Consider the following 22,909-nt stretch of genomic DNA (forward strand, 5'->3'; position numbering starts at 1 on the left):
CTAAAAGTCAGTACAGATGTTAAACCTTGAAGACTTTCATAATACTGTTAAATTGATATTAAAAATTCTTGATATGTTATCACTTTTTTGATTAGTTGTGAAGAGAATATTTGTTCCTAATTGTCTGAAGTGCTGAAAAAAACATTCTTTTATAGCATTGTTTAGTTTCACTAATTTTTAATATAAATATATTGGCACAAGCCACTAAATTTCCAATGTTCTTTTATATTTTTAGTGTTAAAGCAGTGCCTTTAAATGTTCAAAGAAGCACAAAGCAGTAACTCTTTCAGTGAGTAAAGTTACAATTGCTGTGTAGTTGAGCCCATTATAGAATATATTTATAACTTTCTGTACATACCTTATGTGGTTTATGAAAGAGATGGAGAAGTCCTTCCATGGTTGAATAACTTAATTCATTCAGAACTTTCTTCAGTGTTAGATGTTTTACAATGAATTCCTTGTATTAACTTACTTTTGGGGCCATAAGCATGAGTATTTATTGAGCAGTGATTCATTATTAGTAATATGGTGTGTGTGTGTGTACATATCTATATAATTCAATGAAAACTAAATACTGTTAGGCAATGAATAAACAAAAAATGTTTTTATTCCCTCTTGGCTATTTGATAAAATCAGAACACCTGAAAATAGTGTGAAAGCAAATCAGATGTAGATCTTGAAGTTGGTTGTATTTTACACATTTTAGAGTGCATGTCATTCAGAGAATGAATTGTATTACAATAGTTATTAATAAATTATTTTTTCAACAGTTTGCCACACTGGCAGGATTGTCATGAAATGTGGTCTAAGAGACGCAGACGTCAACTTCGTCTGGAACAGGACACAACTGTTTCAACAAGCCAAAATCTTGGGGTTATTCTTAGTCAACAGCAACTATCTTGTGGATCTGGTGGTTCTGGTGGTACCAGTGGAAGCAGGAATGTAGTGTTGCCAGATTCACAGAGTATGTCTAGCAACTCTGTTGTACCACCAGCTCAGAGCAGCACTGTAGCTGTGTCTTCTGAAACGTCATTGCAGTATCCAAGTGGTGGTGATGTTGCATTGCAGAATGTGGATACTAACTTGTTAAAGAATGTTGTTGCACAACCTGATGGTCAAGCAATTTTTGGAAGCTCAATGAACTTAGGAACAAGTTTTGCAGCAGAAAAAAATTTAATCCAAGGAAGCAGTGGTAGTGTTTTGTCATTTTTCAGACATACTCCTCAGCGTGAGTCCCCAGTCTTTAGCACTAAAGTTCATGAAGACTCTAAAGAAAAAACTTCAAATTTTAGTGATGGAGATACTCTAAGTATGCAGTCATTTTTTTCTAACCAGGAAACATTATTGAGCATTCCTCATGGCTTAGAAGCAGTTCCTAATTTTAATAAAACTAGTACAAGGGCTCAAGTAGGAGAATATAATCAGAATATAAATTCTAAACTTGAACTTAGGCATCTTAATGAAGCTGATATAAACATAGGAGGAGCAAAAGAGACTCATGAAAGTGTTAAGCTCAGCTCACCACAATTTAATAAGGTAGCTAGTAATATATCGAGAAGTTCTTTTGTGTCAGAGGATCTTACTCATTCGTTGTGCCCTAGTTTGGAAGACAGACTTCTTGGGCTTGGAAATGAAATGAAAAGTAAGTGTTATTCATTTTTGTGTGTTATAAGTAATTCTTATCCTAAACTCTTTTATTTGGACTTTGCATATTTAGTCATCTTTTGCTTCACATGTGTTACTCAAAATAGTACTGCTCTGATAAACTGTGAAAACGTGCTGTTGAGGATAGAGGGAGGAAGATTTATTTTCTTTGTTATGAGAAATTGATTAAATGTCATTGTGTTATTATTTTAAAATGTTGCATCAGTAACACAACATCTGGTGGCAGTGAAGTGATGGAACACTGTTGTTTTTTAGATGTTTGTAGGTTATATATTTCAATTTATAAACTGAGCCATGTAGAATTATGAGTATTTAATTACTTTATTTTTAGCCCTGATAAAAACAAGTCTGTACAATTTTATAATGTTTACTACATGCTTGATTTAATTTGATGAAATTCTTATCATTTAGGGAAAATGCGAGTTTTAATTCAAAACTGTTGATAATGGTGTTGAACATTTTTTTATTGCTAACCCTTTTCAATATGTCCCAAATCTGTGCAACCCACTATTTTCAAAAATGTATTTCAGCTGGCTTATTTGGCTTTTTTTTACTGCCTATGTTGTGTTTTCTGTTACCAAACTTGACATTTGTAGGCCCTATCACAACCCTGGATTTGGATATCACAGTTGTAGCTACAAGTGATGTTGTTATTTTTTGTCAACTAAAATTTTCTTGTTAATAACCTATTAATACAATACAGGTTTATTAATGTTTGTAATAGGTGCAAATTTAGACTTCAATCACCTGACTGTAAAGTACTATACGTACATTACTTAAAATACATTAAGAAGCCTTTTTTTTGTATGAACACCTAAATCTTCTTAGTAATTATTTATGATTGTTTTATTTATTACCAGGTCCTAATAATATATTTAAAATTATGAATTAAATAAAGCCCATTTCATTTGACATATGAGCATATGTGCAACTTTAATTACATTTTTCTCATGTGAAAGTCATATTCAACCACTTGTTACATTCCATTTTAATTACTCATGAGGAAAGAGAAGCGTGTTATCTACAATAGTGCATTGAGCATCATAGTAACAGATCTTTAATTCATTGTAATCATTTATGAATGAAGTAGAGAAGATGACAGCCCAAGGTAATAAAATTGAATTGAAAATAATTTTATTTAAAGTTTCTTTATTAAATCCATTAAGTATTAATTTTTGTGTCAGTATTTCAACAGAGCAGTTACCTTCCTGCAATTGTCTGCAGCCAGTGAAGGGTGATATAGATGTGGGACATTATGGGCTTCAGCACCCACATCTCGCTCTACTAATTTCTATATCTATATCTGTTGCTACTCTTTCATTTCTTATTTAAGACTAGTAAATGGAGATTAAGACTGATAGACAATGTGTGTTTTTATGTGTTTCACAACTTAGAAAATCAAGTTTAGAATTCAATACATTGGCATTATTTGTGGTTTCACATTTAATTTCCATAAAAGTTTAAATTAGTAACTACAGTATCATTTTGGTTTGTGATGTATAATTTTTTGTAAAATACATTTCAATAATGCTTTTCTTATGACAGGTGAGAGAACATCTACTAAAACAAGTCCTAACACTGAGAAGGGATTGTTAGGACAAGGTTGTGGTACAACATTGAGTGAAGCAAGTAAACTACAAGATATGTTGAATCTTCTTGTGACTAAAATTCAGAAACAAGGTGCTAGTGGCATTAATAATGATCAGCTAGCTGCCCTATCCAGCCTCCAGGTGACTTTTTGTTTTATTTTGCTTAACTCTATACTAAATATCCAAGGTTGTGCTTTGTATAACTAAATGCTTATACCTGGAAGACAATTTCACTCTAGAATTTTTCTGCAGAAATTTAATGAAAGGTTTATATTTCATGTTGTCGTGTTCTGCCATTAGTACTTGGAAGAAATGTACATAGATTTGCCAAAAAGTGTATTGGTTTGCTATTAAATTTACCATTTTTGGATATGTGTTCAAAGAAGCATGAAACAAACAACATTTTTATTATTTTAAAATTACACTGTCTACTAACTTGACATTGATTTCAGATATTGGTTTGTGAATATGAAGCCTTTTATACAGAGGCTTCTTTCATGATGATTCCTAGCTAAGATCTTAAAAAAATTGTATGTAATGACAACATGAATGTTCAACTATACTAATTTAGTGGATGAATAGAAATTTGATTATTCATTTATGTATTGTTAGTTTCCTTTTCATAGAGTCAATATAACCTTACATACAGTAAGGACAAGTATATTTGTAAACTGTGTAAAGATGATTATAACATAAAAATATGGTCCTAAGTTAAAAAAAGAAAAAGATTATAGCAACAATTAAGTTCTGATGTGGTACATTGACTCTGCTTTCATATTTAGCTCTTCTTGTTCAATGCTATCTTCTATATGCAAAAATATCTTTGCATGTCTCAAGCTTTGCACCCCAGTTACCTATGTTTATTATGGTTTCCCTTCTTCTCTCATGTAAAACATCATTTGACAACCCTTCAGCAATGCTTGTGACTATCCTCTTGGTTTCAGTCTGGTGGGGCTCATTTCTCTGATTTGTTTCAAATATGATGGAAATGTGTTACTGATCATTGGGTTATTCAGGTCTTGTCATCAAATTCCTTTCCCCAACCCTGTTGTTTTCCATAACCATATACTTTCTGTTACTTTGGGATCATGCTACTAGTCAACCTTTGTCCAGGGTGGTTCAGACTCTTCTATTACAGAGAACTATTGAGCATGCCAACCAAGCCTTTACTCCAGGCTGATTGTGATGTCCTAGGAATTAGGAACTGGCATTTTGTGAATGATTTATCATTCTTCAATAAATTTCTGGTTCTTCTCCATTTACAATGGAGTAATGTCTTACACTACAATAGGTGTTTCTTTTTAGGATTGTTAATAACCAATGTAGACATTTTGAATGCCTATCTACACATTTCTATGTTTCATTGGTGTAAAATCTATCTTTGATTTGTCAATCATCAGGTTGTGTACCAGTTTTGTTTCTTGTTCTTGTGGCTTGTTTCAACACTGTTTGTCTTTCATCATGTGACCAAAGCTCTTGCTCAACTTGTAGATTCTTAGGGGTTGCACTTAGGCTACTTCTGTTATCCCATTCTCAAATGAAGTCTTCCTATTGCGTTCATCTCTTTCAGAAACTGCTTGAGTGGATTATCAAGTTGGAGTAGCATCTCTTTCTCATTACCCAATATCTTGTGAACTTGAGGGGTCTTTTTTAACTTCCACCTAGGTCAGGAACAACCTTCTCTTCTTTGACTCCATTTAATGGAGCTTTCAGTTTTCTACACTCTTGCTTGCTCTCTCTTTTACAACTTGTTGCTTTGAAGTTGATCGATCACCCTCTTCAATTACAGAACTTGCACTTGTGTGGTTGTGCTTTAGTGGTCTAGTATTTGGTAAAATAGAGTTGCATTTCAGTTATTATACATTATTTGTATAGGTTTATTATTATTTACAAATATGATCTTAAACTTATTTCTCGTAATACATAGAACAGTCTGAAATAACAAAAAAAAATCATAACTTATCAATACATAAATTCACTATAATTTTTCAAGCTTAATAACTAAGTTGTATTGATGAAAGAACTGAGGCCTCTGATCAATATTATTGAGTCAGAAACTCAGCATGCATGAAATGTTTTCTACTAGGTATTGGTTGATAATCATGAAGTTTGAAGCAGTTACATAATATAGCATTCAGAAAATTGATGGTTAAAATTCCTCGTAATAGTAATTAAGTATTGAAAGATTCAAAGTATAAATTGCTGAATTTATAGTTCAGGAAACCAGATATTTTTTTCATCTAGTTGCTGATATGTAATATTTTATTTCATTCTTTATTAAAATGTTGTACAGTATTTTCAGTATGTTGATATTTGCATAAACAATTGTTTTTTTAATTGTTAAGGTCGATCCTCATTCTTCTAAGCAAATTGAGAACATTCAAGTTCTACTAGCTGCTGTTTTCAAACAAGTGCAGCCACAGCAGCAAATGGACACACAATCATCCAGAATAGAACAACAAAGTGGTGTTCAAGTTCTTGAAGAAGAACCTGTCAAAAGTTGCTCTGCTGGTTTGTTTCTCTCTTCCTTTTAACGATTGAAAATTTTAAATTTTAATGCACTGTTTTTATGGCTGTGCTGTAATGCTTTTTGATACTTACAGAATTTTTACTAATATACTTCATTTATTTTGTATGCATTAAGTATTTACACTTGGAATCAGTTGCTACTGATACAACACATAGTTCAAATATCACACACAAAGTAGCATAAGTACTAAATTTTGGACTCAAATTAACAGGTGAAAATTTATTTCATGGTATCTAATTAATTTTTCAATGTGGTATGAACATGACAGATGTACAGGTTTTAGGAAATGGGAAATCATGATATAATGGTAAATTAAATCATTATACTCAAAGCTTGAAACATTTACAGTTATTACAGGTAATTCATTGCTTGTAGTATATGAGCTTTCCATTTTTTTTATTTACATTCAAAATTATTCCATTGCATCAACATTTCCATGTAAAACAATAATAATAAATACTAATTTGAATTTGAATTTCTTTAAGCAACAGTAGAAGAGCAGTGTTAAGTGCGTATTGATATCAAAAACTAAAACCAAATTAAAGAAATTCACTTTTCTTGGTGCTTTTTGTAAAGAGAAGCCAGATCATCCTTTTCAGCACATAATATTTAACTTAAATCTGTGTGTGTGTCACTGAGTAATGCAAGGCAGAGAATTTTATATTAGTGCTATAAAGCAAAGACTAATATTGTCTTAATTTTTAGTAATGCTTGTTTTGTGTGTTCATGAATAACTTTCAAATATCAGTTTTAACTGTTCTATTAAGGGTTGTGTGGAATCTACCCATCTCGTAACCACAAAAATAATTATACTATAATTTTTGGTAATGTAAACATATCTTTACAAAATTTTGTAGGTTATTGGTAATTGTTGCAAGGCTTTTGAACACAAAATATCAGTTTTTCAAATTAAGTGTTAAGAAATTTTTTTAAAGACTTTCTCATAAAATGTTCTTTACAATGTTGACTACCCAACATGCAATGTAATTTTTATTTTAAGATTAAAATTACTTTTATGCATTGGAGCATTTTCAGATTTCATAATTATCAAATATTTTTTTGAAAAAAAATTTATATCTTATCTGTTGTTTTCACTACTGTATCTCTGTACAGGCTGGTTTGATTTGATGAATTTCTAACTGCTGTAAAAATTATGAACTAACTACAAAGGTTTTTTCTTTGCAGATTGATTATAGATTATAACACAAAATCATAAATGTTTGGTTTGAATAACTTAAATTACATAGTATTATATATATATTATACACATTATTACTGATCATTCATTAGTACCTGGCGAATATAGAAATTGCAATGATATGATACATATGCACTTTATCTTACTGTATCAAAGAGTATAAAACAGACTGTTTTTGGCTGTGTTTTATTGGACTAGTATTTTGTAAAATACGGTCACATTTCAGTTTTGATATGTTATGCATGCATATACATCATTGCTATTTAAAGTAGGTTTTTAAATTTCAGTTATTTAATTTAAAATATAGAACAGTAAATAAAGAATTGTAGAAAATAATTACCTCTTCTAGTTTCAAGCTTTCAACTCATTTGCTTCTTGGCAAAGTTTGCTAAGCCTTATGGATTTGTCTTTGAAAGATGTGAAACAAAATAATTTTCTTAAAGTTTTATATATACATTTTGAAATAATGAAATATCATAAATAATATAATTGGTACCATAGAATTCCACTAACTTATCAAGTGTGGTATGGTCTAAAAAAATGAAATTTTCAGCTTACTTAAATTTCACCTTACCTTTTCTAATCTAAGCTTTGAAAGAATGAGTTTAACATTGAATAATTTGATTTCTCTGAGAAAGCCACTAGGGAAACATACCAAGCTTTTCATTGACTATTAACACGTCCTAGACAGAAGTAAGTGTACGTACCTATGCATGCATGTCTTTCCAGAAATAGAAAGAGGTGGGCAAGCTCACTGTGTTGTCCAGTACAAGTAGCAATAGCTTAGCAAATAAAAAAGATAGGAGGTTCTTACTTGTTATTCTAGCTTGTTAGTATTGGTAATTTCAGTTCCTAATTTGTGTGAAACTATATACTGTTTGGGCATTACAGACATCTAATTTGAACTTGTGTGGCATTCAGTATACCATATGACACACCAAAACCAATATTTAGGTTTTCTTTTTTGATATTTATTTTTAAATTTAGAAATTAACTGATGGATCATACTAAAATTTGAATTGTATTCTACAATTTGATCCCAAACATACTAACATACATAAAATAGTAATTCAATAAAATTTTGAATATGAGTCAATAAACTCGATATGACATGGCCTTTGACCCATGACCTATAGTGATAGGGTTAATACATTTTTACCACATTTATAGTGTGGAAGGTTAGTCAAGAGTTCACTTACAATTGATGGTTGAGGTGCATCACCAATCTATAGTATTATAAACTTCAGAATGTAATCTACATAATAATTCTGAAATTGTTTAATTTGGGAATAAGACTGGTGGTGTTTTTTACTACAGAAGTTTTTGTTGTCAAAACTTTGATAGAAAGTAGGAGATTTTTTAAAGATATTCATACATCATACCAAATCTACTGAATAGTTCAAACTTATTAAATATTCAGAAATTATTGCAAGTATTTGCTAGCCTTATTCTAAACCAACTATTTTTCAAGCTAACAGAGAACAGATATCTACCAGTGATTTTAACTGTACACAAGATATTTGTACTAATTGCCAGTATTTTTTTTAATGTTTTTGTTTTAGCAGTGAAGTTGGACAGTTTACGTTGTGTTTGAAAAATAAATAATGATGTAATAAATTGTAATATTATGAATCTTTAAAAATGAAAGTGAAATTGATATTTGACAAAAGTAGAATATTTTGTATTACTTCATAACATTTTTTCTGTTACATTAGTGGAACATCTTGACAATGTGAAAAGGGAAACACATGACTTGAAGAGAAGACAAGAACAGGAAACTCTGACAGAAGCATCTGGTAAGTATGAAACTATGTACAGCAGAAGCTATAAAAACAAGCATGAATCTAATAGCATACCTACATACTTAAGATCAAGGTCAGAATTTCTGACTCAACTTCAAGACAAAGAGAGCTGGAAGGATAAGTTCACTACACAAAACACAGATAGCAATTACAACCCATCTGGAATCAAAACATCTCTGACTCGGTTGTTGTCTAACCAGGAACTGAATGTTGCTAGCACTATAAGTAATTCAGGTATAACATCTCCATCTACTAGTTATTCTTCTAATTTTAGGGGTTATACTTCACACCAGAATAGTTCTCTCTCCATAGCTAGTAGAGAAGCAACCAGCAATGAAATGTCTCAGAAAAATAATAATCAGTGTAGATCTTACAGTAGTCTCTCTCCTATAAACACTTCAGAAACATTTTCAAGCCATGGTGTCATGAGAGAGCAAGATAGACTATCTTCCAGCCAATCACAGCAACAAAGATTTGGAAGGTCCACAGAAGGATTTGCTGGTCGCATGACTTCTTTTGAATATAATCCAAAAAGGACAAGTTCACAAGGTCTTCCGGGACAAAGTGTGGACAAAGAATATTCTCATGATGTCTATAGAAGTGATATACCACCAGCAATGTCTCAAGTAGAACCACTTACCCAGTCTGGAAGTAGATCTTCTGGCTTGCCACTTGCTAGTGAACACTATCCAGACCACGAATATAGGTATGACCAGGATGGAGCTGGACATGTACGTGGTCACCCAGGTTATACTCGAAGAGGAGACTTTTATTAAAGGTTATCATTGCTATAAGTTTGAATGGTATGTTGTACAAGTCCATGTAAAAGAAAATGTGACTAGTTTGATACCATTTGAAATTGCCTTTTTGTATATAGTATTTGTTTGTGTTTTAAGTATGTATGAGTGAGTTGTATTTAGATGTTAAGGGTTAAAAAAGATGTGCTATTTTCAGCAGATTACAGCTAATTGTAGTTGTGTTTGTGTAAGAGTTATGGATGCTTGGGTGAAATAATCACTGGGATGACATTTCCATGACTTATTCACTATATATTTTGATTTTTAAATTGAACATTTGTTTTATAGAATAATGATTAAAACAAATTGGTTTTGTTTCTGCCATTTCAGCTTAAAATTTTTTGCCTTTCTTTTGTCTCTTGGGTAAAAATGCTAAATTCTACAGACTGCTGCTTTTGTGTCTAACTATTTGTAACATTTATACAAGTTTTGAGGGACTGGTGTTTCCTTCCTTGCTGATAAATATAAACATTCCACAGCATGCTATCTTGTTAAAGATGACATTCTGAACAGAATGTGAGAAGTGATGAATAGATTTATTTGATACAAGATATTTTCATGATATATTCTATTATCTAGAAAATCTAATTTTGTTGCTGTAATTAATAATGACCTTGAAGGAAATGGATACTTCTGTCAAAAAATTGAACATGCATAAAATATTTACAGTGTAAAATCTCATCATTGCTTGGAGTTGACTTAGCATTAAAATGAGCAAGAATTCATTGTACTTAATGGCTGTACATATGTTAAACGTACTTCGTTATGAATGGAACTTCCTACTTTTAGGTTAATAGGTAATGACAGTGTAATAAAGTACAGAAATTTCATAGTGTTTACCTTTGATTATTTCATTCATTTTTAACCATTTACTTTATTTTTCCTCCCTTAGTCCACTGTGAGAATGATGTTTATTGTTTTGTTTGGCAAAATAGTTTACTAAACTTATTTCAAACTACTTGATCAGAAGTTTTATAATTGTTGAAAAAAAGAAATGGTTAATTAGAAGGCAACAGGCTTAACGTGTAAGAAGAGAAAGTTTAAAAATATGAAACTTTCTTTTAATGCTCTCACTAGTGTGAACAATGGTCCATGTATATGTATGAGGGCTGTGACTAGTTTATAATATCAGTTGTTTTTTCACCTTTCATGTTTGTCAGTTTTGTAATGTGAATATGGGTGTTTTAGCATAAAGCCCATATTTTTGTTTATTGCTTGCTTGTGTTTCACAGATAGTTTAATTATTTTCTTTGATAGCATTTTCTAATGCTAATTAAACTATTACTTTAGTTAAATATGTACGGATATAATCTTGGAAGTAAAAGTTTTGAAAGTTAGTTTTCTCAGCATTGAACTCTTAAATATAAAAATTGGTCATGGCTGCAATAAAAATGTCACAAATTTGTTTGTCCTCATATTTTTCCTTTGGTATTGTTTCTAGAAATGTTTTTTTGGCACTTGGCTTAACAAATGTGGTTTTCATAACTTAAAAATTTACTGTTCATTATTTTATAATTACCACATAAAGCAAAAATGATTATTGAAATGAGAAATTTACAGTTTTGTGGGTTTCACTCACAGAGTGTGACATTTTTCTAAAACTGTGCTTACACCTTGTTAAGTTTAAAATAAAAAAAACTTGGATACAATTGACAATAAAAAGATTGTACAGAATAGCAGAAAGTTTGGACTTCAACCATTTGGATCTATCAGGTAGGACTGTCTTCTCACGTTCTAGAATATTGCTTCCACATTAATAAACTGTTTAATTTATTACACAGGATAATGCAATGAGGTAAAAATAAAGTTTTGCATTATAATATACAAGAACATTTTCATTTGCACATTATATATCATTATTAGAGAAAAAGGTTTAGATTCTGTTTTGACCACTTGTGAAACATAATTATGTAGTGTACCACTAATTTGATATTTCAAATTAAATAAAGCATAACTGTGTGAAAAGACATGCCTTAAACGTATGGAAGTTTTCTCTGGTTTTCTTCCTGGTATTGCTTTAATACTTATTTTAATATATTAACATTTTTTCTGATTTTATAGGTTAGTGCTAATAATTTAATAAATGCTCTAGACTTCAGTTCAATGTAATCCACCCATAAAGAACTACACAGCATGTTATAAATCAAGGTTGAGTATTGTGCATTATGTTTAACATTGTTACCTCACTTTTTTATTTGCTGAGGTAGAAATAAATCATGATGCAGTTTTAGTGTACACCATGATAACCTTTTTTTTTTCTAGGCAAGTACATTTCTGTAATAGCCAAGAGTTTCATGAACCCATGGTAACCAGGTAGTCCAAAAATCATAATGGCATACTGAGGTGATTGTAAAAATTAATTGTGGGAAAAATTGGTGTTAGATTAGTTTGTTGTCCATTGGACCTACCATGCACTAAAGAAAGAATATTGACTATGATTTTGAACTTACTGCACATAAAATGTACCAAGCTTTAAGTAAAATTACAAGTGTGAAATTCAATACCCTAGTCTTGCTGAGATTGACGAAGATACTGAGGTTTTATGTTATGTGTTTGTGAAAACCCTTCTCACATTGTTTACAGTTAAACATCATAGAATTTTCTGAAGTTAGATTCCTGAATTTTTATATTATGATATGAGAAATACTTATAAAATGTTCATATTATTCATAGCACACACTTAAACAATCAGATGCTTTGAGTCTCAGCTGTCGTTGTACATTGATTTGAATATCCTCTATGGGTGGGTTTTGTAGTGACATTTGACAGTCATCAAAGATGTGTAAGACTGCAGGCAAGCAGAAAAACCTGTGGTGTACAAAATTAAGCTTAGGAAGCCACTGAGTTAGCACTACCCCTTTTCATATTGATCTTTCTACTCTTAAGTTTTAAAAAAAAGTCATTTAACCAAATGTACATGGAGAAGAATTAGACTATCATTCCAGGTATTTATTACTTGTATCTATGCAGAATGTAGCAAGCTACTAGTAACATGCACAAGTCTATTGTGTACCAAGAAATCAGATGTTTTAGAAAAGTATTTGTGCTTGAGATTTGTGTGTAGATTGATGATGTCCTCTAACTGAGACTGACAGGAATGTGATGTTCTTACCAAGAGTAAAAACCTTTTTCCATTGTATAATCTTTATATTGCATTTGTATAACCTCTAGAATATGCAAAATACATATATAAAGCCTTTCTAACTATCCCTATAAATTTTGTCTCAGTTATTCTCATATATTGTGAACTGTCACTACAATCATCAGTATTGGGTGATAACCATTACATAAAATATGTAATACTATGTTGAATAGCACTATATTTAAAAGACATGACATGCTCACTTTGACCCTCACACATGCTAATAGGTTTAAGCTTTGTGTGAATAAGTGCTGTTTAAAAAGTGTATGTGGTTGTTTAGTCACTATGAAGCAATATAACACTAGATCTCAACATATTCTACAAAGTAATGTATGTTTGCTTAACTATTAATATGAGATCACTGTCAGTTGATATTTAGACATGCTTTAATTCTTTAAAAATAAATTTCTAGAAAAAATTGTTCCGCAAAAATATTTTTCAATATTTCATGACAGATGCAATACAACTTTAAATATATAATTGATTTGTTTGAGTAACTTTTTAACTTTTAGATCCTGTGTTTAGGCTAAAAGTCTGTCTTGCTCCAAACATAATTAAAATATTCACTGTTTTCTTAGAGCTACATTGGTTGTATGTTAGTTACATATTCTTGTAAATGAGCAAAATAAGGCAAAATTAACTTGGAAAATAATATGTATCTCAACATCTAAACATATATTATTCAGTCTGAAAACTTTATCTCCTGCCACTTGCCTGCAGGAGCTAAGTAGTAATTTTGTCAGGATAAGTATTTGGTGAGAGAAGACACATATACCATCCATAGAGTAATTTGGTTCAATGTCAAATTATAGCTGTTTCTTGTAGTTTGTGTTTTGTAGAACAAAAAAATCTTAATTTGTCATTTTCACAAAAAGAAAAACTGTATAAGCTTGTAGTATTGAACATGTTACATGTCTCTTGCTCTTGTTAAATACCGGATAATAAAAAAAATACGGTGCATTTATATTCATTCTGTAAAACACTTAATCATTCTCAAAATATTGTAAATAATGTAATTTTTGGAGATGTGTCTGTTGAAGATGCATGCAGTTTGAACTCTTGTAACATCATAAATGCAAGGATTGTATTGAAAGCAGAAAATACATATTAACAGCTCTTCTAGGTGTTTTAAAAATATAATTTTAAGATTATACAACAATGAAAGATTTAGAACATTAGAACTGAATTTTGTGTTTGATCCTTAAAATTATTATTGAAATTATACTTTGTGAAACAAAAACTAACAGTTTCATTGTGTTTATAATTAGACTTCAGTTCATATTTACTGTATTAAATTTTACTTTATGTAAATAATTTTTCTTAGAGAGTATACATTTCTTTAAATTCCCAATTAACATTATATGTCTTTAAAGTTTTAGACTTGTCAAACATTTCAAACTGTAATTTTCATTATTCAGAACTTTATGATCATGAATCATATATTTAATATCTAGGACAGGAGAGTTTGCCAGGCTCATCCATCAATAAATTAAGATGGGTAGCTATATGTGTACTGGTGTGGCAGTGTTTATAATATTAAATAACTGGGGATTTCATTGATATTTATTTCAAATAATTTTCTAGTACACATTATGCACGTGTCCACATTTATTTTAAGAATATAATCTGGTTTCTTATGGTCATTAACTTTAGCATGGGTTGTATTAAAATGTAAGTTGAAATAGGAAGATGTTAGTTTTGGAGAATGGAAAAATTTGTAGTATTTGTTATAACAAAAATTGAAGGCTTGTGCTTCATTCATTGATATTTGTTGGGGACTGTAAATTATTTGAAATACTAAAGTCAACTAAACTGCTGATTAAGAAATTCATAAACTTTCTCTGAGTACACCATAAATAAAATCTTTCCTGTATACATAGTCATTATTTAATGAGTGGAACAAATAAAAAATAATACACAAGACTACCAATGTGCTTCTAAAACCCAAAAATTATGACCTGGTAAAAGGAACTAAAAAAAAAAGCTTAGGGATGAAATAGTTCATATTAAACAAAAATAACAGAGCTTGTTTCAGGTTTCAGTAGAATGCATGTTTCTTTATTTGTAAATTTTATAAAGCTCTTCTGTAAAAAAAAAGTTTGAAATTTTTGTGTAATGTAATTTTTAAAAAAATTCTCCAATTTAAAATGACCAGAACAAAGCTTCTCTATTGATTTAGGTTCATTTAAACAATTTTTGATTATAGGAAATACAACTTGTAGATTACAGAAGGATGTTTTTATTCTAATGCTATTAATCTACCCAGCATTTTTTTTTAAATTGAAGTGTAACCCAAAGTTGACAGTTAGGTTGACCATATAACTAAATTTTGCTGGTATACACTTTCAAGATAGTGTGAAATTAAAATATTTTATTTTAAAAATAAAAGCATAAAGTTTAGTGAAAATGTTGTGTTTTTTTTCATGGGAGGGGTCAATATATTTAAAAGAATTTTAACTTCGTTTTAAAATGCCAATCACTAGTTTGGATGACTTTTTACAATTTCATCTAAAATGCCACTTTATTAGTGACACCAATCTATATGTTGCATTAAGAATTTGATTGTTGGACAACAGCTTAAAAAATACAACTTATTCTTCCTCATGCAGTTTTGAGCCATTCTGAGGTTAATACTATACCTCCTGAGAAGCTATTGAAGTATTTATTACTTACATGATCCAAAGTAAACAGAAAAAATGTTTATCATTTTGTAGAGTTTACTAGTTTAATGTAATATAGATAAAATAATGTTTCTCAACTAGGGAAATATTTTTCAAGGCCTTAACTGGCTTTGGCTTAGGCAAATAAAATATATTTATCATATATAGGACTTATGACCGTCCCCTCCCCTCAGTAGGTCTGCAGTAAATTTATCGACTCGCAGTGATAAAATCCAGAGTTTGACTATCTCACAGAACACAGGTAGCATATTGTGCAGCTTTGTGCTAAAACAAAAAAAAATATATAAATATTCAATTGTTAAAGAATATTTTTTTACAACAAATGTTTCTGTGCCTCAAAATCAGAATAGCTGCTTTTTTATGGGAGGTTTTCATCCAAACAGTCATTGAATGGAACTGATTATCTTTCACATTTATAAGGAGTCTAATTAGAAGATCATTATTTCTTAAACAGCATCTAAGAAAGAGAGGCTGTGTTTTCCTTTTTGTGTTTCTATTTTGACGTTTTGGTTGGTTTTAAAATACTATTGATTTGAGACAAATATTCCTTACTGTAGAATTATTAATGACTGTAGTTTAAAATCTCTAATTTTTAAAATTATGTATTTTTTTTATATTTTTGTTGACACTACCTACTTGCCAGCCAATCACAGAAATTAAAGCCCAATTAAAGTATAGTTTATATAAATGTTTCTTCTTCCTTCGGACCAGTTTTCATTCATTTCACGTGTTTTATGAAAATAAAGTGTATTCTAACTTTTCACTGTACAGAATATTTTTCTTTATTTTTACAGTTTATTAATTTCTTATTGAGTTGTATTCTCTTGTAACTTAAGAACTGTTTGCACAGTTACTTTCATATATAAAATTTTCCTGAATGTGTATGTGCATAGCACTACCTAATTATTTTGGTATTAGTATGTGAAATAAAACAACTCCAAGTATTCAACTGTTCCTTAAATCCACCAACTTAGAAAGCCATAAAATGTTTTGTTTCATCATATCTTTCTTAAGGGCAGTTGCATTTAAATATCATAAATTAGGATATATTCATTGGTTATTGAATAATCTTTTACCTCCTAAATCATCACCTTTTTTTAATTAATGTGTATTGCACTTGATAGTGCTGTAGGTGAGAAGTATAACTGGTGTACTTATAATGTATCATTGTTCTAGGACACGTGCATGTATGATTAAACTGATAGAAAGGCATTTGTCTAAGTAATGCTGTACCAACAATATTCTGTGAACATAAATATTTTTACTTGATAGCTAAATGTGGTTTTCTGTCAGTCATATGAAGAAGCTTACTCATTAGTTCTATGTTTCCAAAGTCATTGCAAACTTCTAGCAATTGAAGCATGTTTGATAATTTTGGTTAGTTATTTTCTCTGAACCTTAGTATTAAATTACGTAGAAAATTTACATTTTATAAATCAGAGTATCAAAATATCATATTCACTACAGCTTAGTTTGGACAGTGTTAATGTGTTTGGTTATTAAATTTTAATATACATATTGTTGTGCTGATTAGGGATAAATTAATTATCAATTAGTTTCATCTCATTCATGGCATACTGTATGTTATTGTAAGTAATGTAATAAATTTGTTTACTTTAAAAAGACAAGGATGCATGATGTTTATATGTGCCACTTAATGTTCAATATGAAAAAATTTTATCCATTAAATACAAACCAGTGAACCATAAATAAGTATACACGTGATTAAAAACAAACACACCAAGTTTCATCTACATTGTTAAGTAGTCAAAATTTATCTTACTGGTTTGTGCCAATTTATGGAACATTTTAAAACAATGAATGCAATAGTTATTTCCTTGTAGGTCAATTATATTGCTTTTACTGCATTTTTAGAATGGTATCTAGTGTATAGAGAATGGCTTCATGTAAACTGGTCACATTATTTTATTAAGTCCACATAGTCACTTGTGTAGAACATTCCATTCACTTGCATATGTAAAATGGACATGATGTTTTTGGTTAGTGTTTGAGCCTTGTAAATGCAGAATATCTGTCTGTCCAAAAGATACTGGGCCTGGGGAAATGATGTTAGAAAAACTGATACTGCATGCCTATCATGTTGTTTTGGGAAGACATCTTTTTTTTAATGTTTAGACATCTTTCTGTGGTAGTCAAAAGATAAAAGAATTTGCAGCTGTGTAAACAACCTTGGCTGCATTTAGTTGGGAAATACGACTATTCAAATAAACTATTTTTATCATCCGTGGATAGCTTTCAGTGATTTCTTACTCTGATCACAGACAAATAAAAACAACAGCTAGAGTATACCTGAATGTTTTTACTAGTAATGTATACTCCACACAATGTAATTTTTCCCCTAGGTGACCAGGGCTTTTCTAAAATGATAATGTAATAGTGCAGAGCCATCAAACATTCTTAGGATGAATTGTACTGTCACATTAATCACCACAATTCTCTGCTGGTACAGATTTCTTGCAGATCATATTTTATGATGAATAGTTTACAACCAAACAAGAACTTATGTTTTATTATGTTGGAACTCTAGAACTTAAAGTACAGGAGATTGAAGAGTATAATGACAAAATTTTACTGGCAGTCATAATATATGTTATGTTGTGTGAAATTACTTCCCAATTTAAGTTCAGTGTTTAAAGCTGATAGGAAATAAATAATTTCTGCAAATTTAAGGAACACTATGCACAATTTTTAATTTACAGTGTTATAAGTCATTAGTATTAATGTGAAGCATGCAGAAACATGCTGTTTTGTAATTCTTATGAATTACAGAGGGAACTGATTACTTGCCAAACATGAAACGGTATTGAACAATAATAGCACAGTTTGCCCAGAAAACTTAAAAGGGTTTCTTTGAAAAGGATTTTACTGAGTTATATCTTTGTGTGTAAGCAATAAAGCTGAAGACATTTTCAACAATTTAAAGAAATGCATCACATATCCACACTTTGAACAAGCAGACATGCTATGTTAGGTCCATTTGACCTTTGATCTCAAAACTTCTCTTTTTCTTGGATAGGCATGTAAAGTAGTCCTGAAAAAAAAAACCAGTTTAAAATTTTTGGCTGTGTAATTATTAATAACTTGCATGAAAATTTAATTATTTCATTTAACAGTTTTGAAATTTTATTATATTAGGAACTTACTGGACAAATTTTCATTCATATCCTAACTAAATTTTAAAGGCCAGGCAAGAGTGACTCATCATATCTGGCCAATCATATATAGTTTACCTAACAGGTAATATTTACCAAGTCCAGACATCTTTTCCTTTATATATAAATGATATTTAGCTTATATTCATAAATATATGACTTGTAAGGTTTAAATATACAATGACACACACAGTGTAAAACCCTACTGCTATGTCAAGGTATTATTCTTAGATTCTGTTGTCCATCTTTTGGTTAACATTAGCTGAGGAAAACTGATTTCTAAAGGGCAAGAGAAAGAAAATTGTATTTCTTGAAACATAGCTAGTTACTGTTGATAAAAATTCATAGTTAACCTATTTTTTCTTTTAAAGTTCATGAATTATATGATTACTGAGCAGTTACACATTTGTTTATCAGTTAACATAAAAGAATGAATCTAATTTTTAATGCAGCAATCTGTTATGCATGTATTCTTCTCTACAACACATTTCTATCAGTTTATTAATTTTCATTTAGTTTTCGTCATAAATATGTGAATGAAACCTTAACTAAATCATGGAAAGAGCATTATCATTTACTGAAATTTTGTGAAAGGTCTCATACAGGAAGGTTTTGTCCATTGTGCACATAAAGGTGTCATTGAGGTGAATAAACAAAAATATTTTGGTGTGATTAGCCAAGATTTGTTACATAACATTCAGATTTTTAAGGTGATTGATTTTGATCAATTTGTTAGGTGTAACTTTTAAACCAGGGAATATAGGTCTCAAGTGACTACTAGAAAACATTATTGGTTTTATTATTACTGCCAACAGTGGTAACTCTTCTTAGAATTTAGTAGTCCACTCAGAGCATGCATTAACCTCAACAGCTAAGTATTGCATATTGGAATTGTTTCCACTAGTGTTACTTTTGAAAGATGCTTTTTACTGTTTTGTTCTGTATATGACTCAGTTTTCAGAATTAAATTTGGTGAGGTTAAGTGATTAACCTTGTACAGTTACACAAATATAACTGATTGTAAAGAACAGTACCAAGTGTTAAGTCACACAGAAGTTAATTTAGTTGCATGCAATTCCAATTATTTATGATTATTCTAAAATAATGCATTTTCATATTGGTAACACTAGAGTGATGCAAATGACTCTAAAACAGTCTTAAATAGGGAATGGTTATTGTGAAATAATTAAGTTAATCATAGGCTACATGTAATCGATTTGAGCTACTTTATTGTTTTATATGCTATGACTCATCAACTTATTTTAAATAAAAGTAAGAAAAAAAAAAGGACCAAAGTTTTTAAAAGTGAGGATGGACTATAAAGTTGATTCTGGAATATTCCAGTTACCAGAGATATTTGCATATACTCAGTGTCTGATGTCTCAAAACAATTTACTATTATTCACGGTTTCACCTAATTATATAAACAGTTTTTGCTTAAGTCTGATTGATCTTTAATGTAAATAAATAGAAAAATTTCGTTAATTTTATTATATCTAACATGTTATGGTTTTATCAGATATTTATAGTTCATATAGATACTTATAAAGAAGATTAAATCTTGGTTGTTGTTATAATAATAACGAACGCCTGTGATCAAGTTTTCTAGAGTTGACATTTAAAATTTCCTTTTGTGTTTCTTGTGGAAGATTAATCTGATTTTTATAAAAGACAATTTTCATGTGGTAACAGTAGTATATCGCCATAGATACGAGCTGTGATACAATGTATGACATTTAAAACGTGTATGTGTCTGGTTTGTGGAAATGCCCTGACCGACTGTGAAATGTTATAACAACTGCACTTCTGGCTGGAGGATTATAAGGACAGCTTTTCTCAAGAGAAATGTTCGTACGGTGACATTATTAAACGTATTAAACGGTAGTGTTGAAAAGGTTTTGGTGTTTTATGTGCAAGTATCAAATGCGCACAGTAGGGTGTTTTGAACAGCGCCAAACTTCCAATACACACACCATACCAATCGAGACCAACATCTATCACTGCTAAATTAGTACAGACTAGCGCAGACAGCCCTCGTATTGATATGCGCAAGATTTAAAATAAATCGAAATGAAAGAGAACCTCTGACTCCAAAAACCTATTGCATTGAAGCTGATTATGTCATGGTTTTATTAAAATATGAAATAAGATATTTAAAGCAACGAAAGCTCACACGCTTCTGTACAGCCCCCCCGAACTCACTGACTGATTTTTTATGTGGTGTTGGGGATCCACGTAATACTGGAAGGGAGATTTGTGGAAATTTTATAAAGATTAGTGGTCTGAAAGTGACTTCTGTCCCTTGCAGAAGTAAGGTTTGCTGTGTTGACTTTAGTTCGTAATCACGGCCACGAGAAAGAACGTGATCGAAAAGAAAGTAAAAAGTTCTTTAGACAACACGGAATGTTGCACATTGTTTGCAAGGTGTGATTAACCCATATATGTGAGCTGTTTAATTCATTTTCAAGCTTAATGTATTTAATGGATGTGGCTGTTTAACTTTTAAGCTTCATTGAAAATTTGTATATGTAACATTACGATCTACAGTTGCGTTCAATATAAATGAATAGGAAAGGTGGGCTTAAATTTAAATTGTTCTAACATCAATGTATATTAATGTCACTAAGTTAACCTGGTGTTATATAATAAAGTAGAAATAACTGTTAAAAGCTGTTGCACTCATTGTGATGACAAAAGTAAATAAAACGTTTGTGATGAATGGCATTCGTGCTTGTCAAAATAAGCTATACTTTAACCTTGAAATTAATACTAAAACAAGGTTTGTTATATCTGCTAAATGGAAGAAATAAATAGGGTAGGCGATAAACGTGATAACCTGATGAAACTTCCTACCGTATTCAGAGTAGCTATTTCATTTTACCATGGGTAATTTAGTAGCAACATTTCCAGGATAACCTAATTATAAGTACCATGCTATACACTTGAATCATCTATGAATCATTTGCGCTGTTCAGGTATAAGTATTAGTGCTAAAAGAACAAAAGGGACACATTTCTTATGAACATTCACTTTAGTTAGTCAGACATGACCACGTCCACAAGTAATAAAAACCGACTATATAAAAGGAGCTTATATCGTGAGCTAGTACTGCTTTTAACTTCTTTGTTGACGCTGGAATGAAAGTTCAAATTAATAATTAAGGTATTTTTTATTAGTAAAACAAAATAATATTAGAAATACTTTTGTGATTATTCAGTGGTTTCATAAGACATTGAAATTACAGAAGGGTTATGTGGTTATTTGTGAGTGATGTATGGATAAAGGCCCTATGTAACTGTTTTATTCTGTTAATGGTGTTTTACACATTACATACTCTGAATTGATATCAAATTTAATGGTGGTATTCTGTGCTAACGAACGAGGAGCACAGCTTTAAAACTGACAGTTAACGGTATTTGTTACAACACAACGAGTGAAGGAATACCTTTCCACGAAAGAGTTTGGCTTTGATAGCTGGCTCTGACTCACACTATACCTTTGTTAGGCCGGAAGTGATGTTATTAAATAATCTCTCAGCGAGTGGTGTGATTTTTTTTTTTAAAGGAGACAACTTTAAATGTCATGTGATTTATTTAAGATTAACATACGTACCCGCTCCTCTGACCGTATTTATTTCGTTGGCTCACGGGGACGGCATGATGTACGTCATTCGCTAGGAAGGCCTGCTTTATACGATTAACAAAGGTACGCGCGCAAACTTGCAGCTGCATCATTTTGTTTAGCGGCGGCGTGCTTCAATTATTAAAATTGGAAGTTGTCCGATACGCACAAACTGTTCGTCGTATTGTTTATTTATTAGAGGAGTCTGCTTGAATTTCATTTGAGTTGATGAGGCCAGTTTCTTCCACAAACTTGAGTTTAAGGGAGCGTACGAATAAACAATCCTGCTTTAGTGAAAGAAATATAACTTGAGTTGTGATATTAATTTATGAAAGGATTGTCCGTATTTACCACATACTACTTATCAATAATTAGTATGGGAAATAATGTTTTTTATTCTTGGGAACCAACTAATAAAAGTAATAATCATAGTATTTAATTTAAGAATTATTCAACGTGATCGCATCCATAGGTAGTTGTACTTTTGGGTTAAATGTCAGAAGTGCTTCGTGAAGTTCTTGGGTGCGAAAAGTTTTTCTGAATTCAGTCAGTGAGAACAGATAAGGTATATTTTATTTTGTTTGTTTAACAAACATGGCTGCAGTAGTTAAGTATGTTGAAATACTTCACTTGTCGGGTGGTGGATTAGTTGTTTGATTTTGAGGCACAATGAGAGTAAAAGGTGGGAAATAAAGTAGATAGTTCACAAGT

At 30.7% G+C, this 22,909-nt stretch overlaps 1 protein-coding gene across 2 annotated transcripts in view; it reads left to right on the plus strand.

Annotated features, from left to right (window-relative positions):
• The window catches only part of LOC143233900 (uncharacterized), an 83,223-nt gene that overhangs the window by 35,347 nt on the left and 24,967 nt on the right, over positions 1 to 22,909 (plus strand). Inside the window, exons 9-12 of one of the 2 annotated variants that reach the window (XM_076470765.1) lie at positions 771 to 1,642; positions 3,211 to 3,395; positions 5,600 to 5,765; positions 8,698 to 22,282. In XM_076470765.1, the coding sequence (XP_076326880.1) occupies positions 771 to 1,642; positions 3,211 to 3,395; positions 5,600 to 5,765; positions 8,698 to 9,560 (2,086 nt within the window). In that variant the 3' untranslated portion in view covers positions 9,561 to 22,282. The remainder of the gene's footprint in view (positions 1 to 770; positions 1,643 to 3,210; positions 3,396 to 5,599; positions 5,766 to 8,697; positions 22,283 to 22,909) is intronic. The other variant, XM_076470766.1, reaches the window with a different exon arrangement.

The sequence above is a fragment of the Tachypleus tridentatus genome, chromosome 12 (genome assembly GCF_004210375.1).
Source record: "Tachypleus tridentatus isolate NWPU-2018 chromosome 12, ASM421037v1, whole genome shotgun sequence".
In the NCBI taxonomy this organism is placed as follows: Eukaryota; Metazoa; Arthropoda; class Merostomata; order Xiphosura; family Limulidae; genus Tachypleus; species Tachypleus tridentatus.